General features: G+C 38.3%; 3 protein-coding genes across 3 annotated transcripts in view; 1 reads left to right on the plus strand and 2 right to left on the minus strand.

The window, feature by feature from the left end:
• The first annotated feature begins 993 nt into the window (after nucleotides 1–993).
• LOC122081291 (pentatricopeptide repeat-containing protein At1g08070, chloroplastic-like) lies at nucleotides 994–3,839 on the plus strand. Its single transcript, XM_042648340.1, has one exon. The coding sequence runs from the start codon at nucleotides 1,440–1,442 to the stop codon at nucleotides 3,507–3,509; it is 2,070 nt and encodes a 689-aa protein (XP_042504274.1). The 5' UTR covers nucleotides 994–1,439; the 3' UTR covers nucleotides 3,510–3,839.
• LOC122081294 (RING-H2 finger protein ATL39-like) lies at nucleotides 3,806–6,626 on the minus strand. Its single transcript, XM_042648342.1, has 3 exons — nucleotides 5,956–6,626; nucleotides 4,960–5,057; nucleotides 3,806–4,511 (listed from the first exon to the last, which is right to left on the minus strand). Exons 1-3 carry the CDS (start codon nucleotides 6,112–6,114, stop codon nucleotides 4,166–4,168), a joined length of 603 nt encoding a protein of 200 aa, XP_042504276.1. The 5' UTR covers nucleotides 6,115–6,626; the 3' UTR covers nucleotides 3,806–4,165.
• Nucleotides 6,627–9,143: 2,517 nt separating this feature from the next.
• Nucleotides 9,144–9,656, minus strand: part of LOC122081998 (suppressor of mec-8 and unc-52 protein homolog 1) — a 21,386-nt gene continuing 20,873 nt past the window's right edge. The window contains exon 16 of the mRNA XM_042649463.1: nucleotides 9,144–9,458. Coding sequence (XP_042505397.1) covers nucleotides 9,360–9,458 — 99 coding nt within the window. The 3' untranslated portion in view covers nucleotides 9,144–9,359. The remainder of the gene's footprint in view (nucleotides 9,459–9,656) is intronic.

Genomic DNA, 9,656 nt, shown 5'->3' on the forward strand with positions numbered 1-9,656 from the left:
TATTTTTATACTTTATAAATAAAAATTTATAAAGGGGGAAAGAACGCAACGCAACCCAACCTACTTCTGTGGTCCTTATCAATAGGAATATGCGTGCAACATGGTGTGCAACATGGTCATTTTGATATATGCCTACATGGACTCAGGAGGTTACAATGAAAGTAAATGTTATTTCTGTGTCACTTACAAAAGAATACCATTTTCTTTTCTGGATCTGACTCCTTTGTTGCTTAATAGAAGAAGCAATAAAAATTCAACCTCCTGGAACACCTTGTCATGGAACCCAACACACACGGGTCAAATGATATAGAAGATAGCTTGGTCAAATTTCAGTCCTTGGTTTCTGGCCTTGTGTAATTAATGTCTGTTATATGAATAAGGCTTAAACTATAGAAAAGGTTCTCTGAGTGATTGAGGGGCAGGGATAGGGTATGTTTTAGCACCTATGTGTCTCTCTCCTCCTCAGACAATGCCCACACCTCCTACGTTGATATCGTTTTGTTCTCTATCCAGCTACTTTCTCCAATTTTGGGAGAAGGTTCCCCATCTCACCATGCCAATGTGAAAGATTTTGAACACCATACCAATGGCCGTGTAAAGAATAGTAAAAAGCGAAAGAAAAAGCCCATGGTCAAACGTAGCAAAGAGATTAATAAAATGCCGAATATGAAGGAAAAGTGGTACTCTTGGGATTGTGATAAATCTTTTTCCTTTTCATAGTTTTTATAAGGATTCAGACGCACTCAGCCTCTCTTCATCCACGGTGAATGGGAATTCTTTCACCATGAGTCATTAGGGGTAATGAGATAAACATTATTAAGGAGGATAGAATAGTTTCAATTTTTAATAAGATTGATAGAATAATAAAGACGAGTCTATTTTTTTTCTTCACCAATTAGGGTAATGGGATATGACCATCTCTTTTTTTTTCTTTTATTATTATTATTTTATTATTATTATTATTATTATTATTATTATTATTATTATTGTAACATGAAGGCTAAAATTATGCCAAATCTGCAACATCTACGACATGGTAGATGATGGGTAACCAGAACCAAATAAACTGTAAATGGTTCAAATAATGATCCAACATATAAAATGGTCTCTCCTTTTCTCGAAGGCCAGTTGCTTGGACATCACCTGAAAGAACATGAGAGGAAAGAAGTAAAAAGTCAAACTGAGGTTCTCAAAGCAAAAATAAGAAATAAGAGTTTATGAGTTCAAGTTTAGATTCTTTCCCTCACTTCTAACAGTTTCATAAAAAAAATTTCTTCTTCTTTTCAGGACTTTATATTTTAAACAGATGCAGGTTTTAAGAGATTTTATCATTCTGTAAAGATAGTACTGGAGTACTAAAACCTTTTTCTGAATTACCCACATAAAAATAGATCCGATGTTCAGCTCAAGGTTGTGAATCAGTCAGGATTAATGGCGTGATGATCTCTTCTTCCTCAAAATGGATCAAGCATCTGTCCACGGACTGGCTTTGGCTCAGGAATCAGTGCATCACCGTAAAGAAAACCAAGCAAGCCCACGCATTTCTCCTCCGAAACCGCCTCTTCGACGAAAACCAGGCCGTCAGCAAGCTCATCTCCTTCCTTGCTATATCCGAATCGGGCAAACTCGACTATGCCCGGAAAATATTCATCCAGATTGAGAACCCAGATATGTTCATCTGGAACACCATGATCAGAGGCTACGCCAAAAGCGTTAATCCTTCGGAAGCCATCTCCTTTTACTATTTCATGATTCAATCTGGTGTTGTAGCTGACAATTACACCTACCCTTTTGTATTGACGGCCTGCGCACGGTTGGCGGCCCCTGAATTGGGTAGAAGATTTCACTGTGAGACGTTGAAGATTGGACTTGAGTCCGATGTGTTTGTGCTCAATTCTTTGATTCAAATGTATGCCAATTGTGGGTTCTTGGATGTTGCTCGAAGATTGTTTGATGGGAATCCTCTAAGAGATGTTGTGACATGGAATGTCATGATCGGAGCATATATTGACCAGGGCTTTTATGAGCAAGCCTTTAATTGGTTTGAAGAAATGAGACAATCAGAATGTATTCAACCGGATTCTGTGACTGTTCTTCATTTGGTTTCGGCTTCTACCCAACTGGGAAACCTCGAACAAGGAAGATTACTTCATTACTACTCAAAAGAGCTTGCTCTGGATACAAACCTTCGAGTAGGTAATGCAATCCTTGATATGTACTGCAAATGCGGGGATTTGGGGTCTGCAATGGAGGTATTCGAAAGTATGCCAGAGAGAGACCTTCTATCGTGGACTAGTTTGTTATCGGGACTAACTCACTCTGGTCATTTCTTGGAGGCCTTGGATTTCTTTGGGCAGATGCAGTCTGTGAATATCAGGCCAGATGAGGTCACTCTTGTAACAGTGCTCTCAGCTTGTGCTCAGACAGGGGCCTTAGATCAAGGGAAGTATATTCATCTCTTGATTGATCGATACAAGGTGAGCCGCGATATCATCCTTGAGACAGCTCTGGTCGACATGTATGCCAAATGCGGGAGCATTAATTTTTCTCTGCAAGTCTTTAACCAGATGAGAGTGAAGAATGTCTTCACATGGAACACAATGATTGGAGGGCTAGCAATGCATGGTCATGGCCATCAGGCAATGGAACATTTTGAGCAAATGAAGCATGAAAGATCAATGCCGGATGACGTAACATTCATTGCCTTGTTGTGTGCATGCAGCCATGCGGGGTTGGTCAATGAAGGTATTGAGGTTTTTGAATCAATGCAAGAGGTTTACCAAATTAAACCAAGGATGGAACATTATGGTTGTATGGTTGATTTACTGTGCAGAGCTAGGCTGGTGGAAGATGCATTGGCCTTTATAGAGAATATGCCCATCAGGGCTAATGCAGTCTTGTGGGCTACTCTTCTTGGAGCTTGTAGGATCTGTGGACATCCTGAGCTCGCAGAGAAGGTGGGTAAACGTGTAATTGAGTTGGAACCTGATTCTGATGGTCGCTACGTGCAATTATCAAATCTCTATGCCGGAATTCATCGATGGGATGAAGCCATGAAAATTAGGAATCAAATGACACTTAAGAAAATAGAGAAGACCCCAGGATACAGTTGGATTGAGTTGAATGGAATGATTCACCAATTCATTGCAGGTGATAGATCACACACTCAAAAAGAGGATATCTATATGATGGTGGAAGAAATGTATCAAAGAGTCAAGTTGGCTGGAGGTCATGTAACGGGTACTACAGAGGTCTTGTTTGATATTGATGAGGAAGAGAAAGAACATTCTTTGTTCTTGCATAGTGAGAAATTGGCCATAGCTTTTGGCTTGATGAGCACTGCCCCTGGTTTACCCATTCGGATCGTCAAAAACCTCCGTGTCTGCAATGACTGCCATTCTTTTATTAAGGTTATCTCTAAGGTATTTAATCGAGAGATAATTGCAAGGGATAGATGCCGCTTTCACCATTTCAGGGAAGGAAAATGTTCGTGCATGGACTTCTGGTAATATTATAGTTGAAATTTATGTGCCAAAGAGGACACTTCTTACTATTGGGTTGATATCATATGGGATTCCTGCTGGCACAAGATGGCTTATTTATGGCTATTTATATTGGTTCAGATCTAACAATTAAAAGTTCCCCTTCTTGGTGATGGGCCCCCTTCACTGAATCAAAATCCTCATTGGGGAAGTATAAGAATATGTATCAAGAGCTTGACAATCGAAAAGTTTAACAAAATGCAATGTGAGGAAGTTTCAATATGATTATCTGCTTTGAGTTCAAACTGTAGGATGCCATTGAGTTTTGAAACAATAATGTAGATAACTGCTTGATTCTAAAAAGAATGTCTTGTACAAACACCAAGTGTATTGTCTACGTACCACATTCAGAACTTCAGATAATCCTGAAGGTGAAGAAATGGAAATATCAGCAACCATAAGGGGTAAGAGACTTCAACCACACACTCATTCTCCATGGAAATTTTCCACTTCTATACCCAGATCTGTCATATGTTCCTACAAGTCACCAACAGATCATGCTCGAAAAGGTATCTCTTGCTATGTTCTATTTTTGTACATAAGCATCTTTTAACAAGAAGCAAATATATGTTCTGCTTCCTGAAAAAAGTCCAATTGAATCCTTTTTTCTTCCTTGTTTTCTTTTATCTCCTTGTTTCTGTTTCTTCTGTTGTAGTACTTTCCGAGTTTCTGGATACAGATTCACGGTGGCCTTGGTTACTTCCATTCCCAACTGAATGTACACTGCCAGGTAGCTGCGACTGGTCACTTATTATCTCTGGAGCATCCATGGAGTGAAGGACAGTGCCAAACATTGGTGGTCTTGCATGTTTTGTTCCAATAGAGTCTTGTAATGGGACACGGCAAACTGGACAGGTTGATTGCTTTTGTAGCCATATATCAATGCAGGAGAGGTGAAAATTGTGGCCACATTTCGGCATAATTCGCAGAATCTCTTTTTCTTGGTATTCTCCTAAACATATTGAACATCTGTAGGAGCCAAAAATACAATGACTGTCAATATACACAAGAAAAGAAATTTAGTTAAGGAAATGAAATTAAAGCCCAAGAATCCAACATGTTATATACCTCTTACTATATCTCCATGATGAATAATGATTAACATGTTTTGGAAGTTTATTTTATAATTTTTCACATCGAAATTAAAACCTGCATGAGTAGGACTTCAATGGGGGGAGGGGGAATTGGGGTGAATTGGATTAAGAATATGACATGCTGAAATCAAGGTCTGCAACTTTATTACTCTTTTCATCTTCAAATTCACCAACTTTAAGTAAAATGGTCTAAATATATCATAACTCGTTCATCATGCTGCTTGAGAAATGATAAAAACGTAATATGAGCATTTCCAGCCCAGTTCCATGGGACAACAATTAACATCTTCTGATCAGAAAAGAAATAATACAACTACACTTACTGTGCATCTTCAACCGAACGGAAAGCCTCACGGTTGAACTTCATTGTAGGAATTGCTGCAACTACAACTGGTTCAAGGCCATTTATCCTATGGTCCGGCTGTCACAAAATTGCAAAATATCAAAACACCAGACCTCAAAACATAAACAATTTCAATAGGAGAAAGGACCATCGATGTGATTAGTAATCCAGTGACACCAAGGGAAACAAGATTGATAAATCATTTTTGTCCAACAATCCACCATATTACTGCATACTGACAGGAATGATTTATTCTCCATAAATTAGTCAATGCTAAAAAACTCATAAACTGGAACTACCAAGGTAGCCACCCTGGAAGTTGGTGTCATTCTCATGCTTACTACAAGCCTGGTAGTGATTAGTAATGAAATTTAGCTCTTCAGTACCCATTCAGAAAGTGGAAGCATTTGGAAGCTGATCAATTAGTGAGTATTTACATGTTCAACTCTAGGAGGCCAATTAAGTGTTTGTTCAAAGAAAAAATCCTTGCCCAAGGTATTATGAGGCAGATCTTTTTTGGGGAAGGAAAAGAAACTTCACAATCAAATATTAACCATTGAATTGGAAGCAGGTTCATTTACTTCATTTATGTTTAAATCATTCAGAAGATGGTAGCAGTTTCTGTTCCAATTCTCACTACTCTAGAAATGTTGGATCCAAGGTTGTCTAGGAACTTCACTGAAGCATCAGAACCTAGAGAAGAGCTAGGCCTCAACTAGCTCAAGTTCCTACACAATCTGAAAAAAGAGAATAGGATGGCCCGGAGTTCTAATTGGATACTACCAACAAACACATGATATGCGGAAGACACCACTCCACACAAGACCTACGAAAGCAAATCGAGCATAATCCCTCCAGCAAAACCGGACAGAGCACACAACGTGACTCTAAAATCCAAAAACGAAGGATACCCAGATCAAAGAAGAACACTAAAACCTTAAAAGTAAGCAAACCCAAGTTGCTGAATCCAACAAACCTGTTCAATATCAGTAATGGAGTCCAGCTCGAACGCTGGCCTGGACTCGACCGCCCGGATTCTCCCACAAATTAGTCTGGTGCAGACAAACACAATAAACGTCGCGCTCATCCCAAACCCGATCACAGTAGTGATCAAATTCATACCTGAACCCAACATCGGTAAGCCTAACGCACTTCCAACGATCCAACCAAAGAAGAAGATTCAAGAAGGCCGAAAACACTCGCATTAACAAAAACCGATATCAAGATTCTTCGACGAACCCAAAATTTTCGAATCAAGGATTGGAGAAACATAGATAGAACAAGTAACTCATCTGGAATCCAAGTCGCTTTGGATGGACTCAAAGTTTTAAAACTCTGGGAGGGACCAGGAATGTAAGGTGTAGTTGAGATGGGTAATGGAGGAGGGGAAGGAGGAGAGACTAGAGAGCTCGATTTCTTGATCTTGGAATCGCATTTAAGAGAAGTCACGATTAGAGGGACCCGCCAATAGATTTAGTAAATAGTTAAAGCTTAGAAAGCGGATGCAGACTTGTGAACTTGGCAGTTGGCGCCAAAGACACCCATGAAAGAAACAAAAAGATTAAAAGATAGAAGGAATTGCAGAAATTCTTTGATGGATGACGGATCACCCAAAAGGATAAAATAAGAATAATCTAAGAGGCGGCCTTTTTTTCTGCTTTTCTTTTCTAAATTTTTATTTGCTCTTTAACTTGTTCCCATTTTTTATGAGACAAATGTTCTTAACTTTGCTTCTGGGTAGGATATGAGTTCAGTCACAGGCCCACCACAGCTGCATCATCTTTCATCATCAAAAGCAGAATACTTGAGACTTTAACAAAGTAAATTTTTCTCTTACCAAAAAAATTAATAAATTAAATTAAATGTTTTCTATGCTTTATGATTTGCTAATTTTTTTAAGTTTTTTTTACTGGATTTCTTTACATCCATGGGTAAAAAGAAAATCCCTTAATCCATAAGATTTAGCATTTTATGCAATTGGAAGAAAAAAAAAACAGTTTTTTGGAGCGAAAATAGTGAAGAAACGTTTCCACCAAGCGATTTTATTTGAAAAATCTAAAAAAATCTCTCCTACTAATCAAAGTAGCAGGCTGAACAAGGAACTAAGGGCTCGAGTACTCAACTCAATGCACTTTGAACAAACGGGCAATCGAGGTTCCTTTGGCCAACTTATGAGCCTCATTGTTTCGAGACCAAGTAACAAAACGAAAATAAATATTAACAAAATCATTACTCAAAGGAATAATATCATTACCTGAGAAAAAGTATGTTGGATATGGAAAAAGACTAGGCATGATGTTGGGGTGTCCAGCTAGTTTCACTGTCTTCCTCTCTCTTTGGAAATTACCCCTATGCTCTCCCATATCAGTCCTCATTGTTCGAGCCGCTAGCCATGTGGCAAGCTAGCTACGTAAATAACCCTTTCATTTTTTTGATATTACATATTAGGGATAGGAGTCAATAATGGCATTTACTTCATGAATCCAAAAAAAGTGTGATAAATCGCCTTTGAAGACAGTGAGAACAAAGTTAGCTTTTTTTTTTTTCAAGAGATTTGGTTTCATAAGACATCAAAGTACAGTTTTGCACCGGTACAAAGGGAAGGTGATGAATCATATGATAGGGGCGGACATTTAATAAGAAGAGAGGGTATGGACCCATAGGTATGTGAGAGGGCGTGATCAAGATCAATGCCTAGTCACTTTGCTCGGGCCAACAAGGCATCAACATGGATGGATAAAACGATTTGTTTCTCTTTTTATCATAAAAAAAAAAAGTTGTGTTGCATCGATTCAATGGAAACATTTTATAGGAGGAAGAGGAAGCCACTCCACTTAATAGGGACCTTGCCCATCTCTTACGTATCACCGTTCGTGAACCCAGTATCTCTCCACCACTTCACATCTTTATACTTTTAGAGAAGGCACCAAGCTGAAGATTATAGGGGATGCTGCTCCTATCGAACCCAGGCTTACAATTCGTAGGAGGGAGGCTTAGAACCGAGGCTTCAATCTCATTACATACTTAACTTAGAACTTGTCCAACCCTTGTACTACTTGCAAGAATCGTACGAACTATTTGCTGTGTTCCACTGGATGAAGTCAGGTTCAGATCTGAAAACTTAGCACATTTCTCAAAGAAGCTTAGAAAAACATTTAATCTTTCAATATCTTTTGCCAATTAGTGTTAATTTAAAGGTTGCATCTTCTTGAAATCAAAGTGGTGATCTAAGAAGTTGAAACCTGTTTTTGATTTCTCCCATCTTATTTCCGAAAGTTCCTCAAGTCAAGGGTAAGAAAGAGTTTTCAAAATAATTTGAAAATGTTCCATAAAATAATAATAATAATAATAATAATAATAATAAATCGAAAGTTATTTACCATTATTGAATTCTCAACAGCTTCACTATCTTCGATGCTTTCAATTACACATGTGAAATGACATGACTTAACCTCATTATAAGAATATGTAATATTAAAGGTGGGAGTTTTCCCTCACAAGCTCATCCCGTGGCAGAGGGGTTCAGGTGCCATGCATGGTGTATCAAGGACAGTGAGAAATATCATGGACTTGGTGAAGTTAGAGAGTCTACAACCCTAGATGTGTGTACTTTTCCTTCATCCACAACGCATAAGACTTTTCCTTATATTAAAAGTGCAAAAAAGTATAGACCGAATTTCCCTAGCGGACCTAAAATGCACTCGGGTAATTTAAGAAGGTTCTAAAACCCTATGGGAGATTGTAAGCCCTAGGATGAAGTGGTAAACCTCAACCTCACCAAATGATGAATGAAAACTTCCCGAAAAACCTCGTTGACTTTCTCACCAACTTTAGTCACAACTTACAACAAGATTTGAATATAATGTATTGAGATCATACCTTTTTGGTAAATAATGCGTGCCATTGAAAATAATGTTGTCTAGCCAACTTGCAATATTATTTATTTCTCCCCTTTAGGGTACATCAATGATATTGAAAAAGTAATGACCTAATTTAGGATACAAGTATGCAGAATCAGCTGAAATAGGTCAGGAATCGGCCTGAACCCTAGAAATTAAGCATGGATCGATCAATCAGGCTACGCTTATTCCGATCCAATTTGGGTTCTTAGAAATGCACAATAAATATAATTTTGACAGGAATTTATAATTGTAACCAATATCATGAAAATGAAATTCCCTCCTGCAAAATTAAGGGGCGTGATCACTGCCCTGCCAATTAAGGTACATCAATGATACATGTTTACTGATGAGTAACAGATGGCTCAATTCACAGTGGGAAAAATAAGTAAAACACTAATACTAAAGACTGACAAAAAGGTACAAAGCACTGAATCTGTTTTAACAGAATGATCACAAAGAAATAGTAGGCAAAGAAGATTCATGGTTTCCATATCTTCATTGTGCATTCTTCACTGTATGTGGCAACGGCATTCCGGTGAGGATGATGGGTGACACCGATCACATCCTTTTCATGTACCTATCAATAATCAGATGAAAACATAATAAGGTATTCACTTGGTTTATGCCCAAAACCTCTAGGTCAATCTGTAGATCTCGTGTGTGTGCACAAAAAAGCCAAGCCCCACGCATTCAAGATGCATTCACACAAAGAGTAGTAGTGTACAAAGTAGCACTTGATATTTATAGACTATATAGACCATGGTTTCACGTTAGA

This window comes from Macadamia integrifolia, chromosome 6, assembly GCF_013358625.1.
Source record: "Macadamia integrifolia cultivar HAES 741 chromosome 6, SCU_Mint_v3, whole genome shotgun sequence".
NCBI lineage: Eukaryota > Viridiplantae > Streptophyta > Magnoliopsida > Proteales > Proteaceae > Macadamia > Macadamia integrifolia.

Coding starts and splice junctions, on each gene's coding strand:
- LOC122081291 (XM_042648340.1), top strand. CDS start 1,440: ATGATCTCTTCTTCCTCAAAATGGATCAAGCATCTGTCCACGGACTGG.
- LOC122081294 (XM_042648342.1), bottom strand. CDS start 6,114: ATGTTGGGTTCAGGTATGAATTTGATCACTACTGTGATCGGGTTTGGG. Junction 5,058..5,955: donor CCATTACTGATATTGAACAG/GTTTGTTGGATT, acceptor ATTTTGTGACAG/CCGGACCATAGGATAAATGG. Junction 4,512..4,959: donor CGTTCGGTTGAAGATGCACA/GTAAGTGTAGTT, acceptor TGGCTCCTACAG/ATGTTCAATATGTTTAGGAG.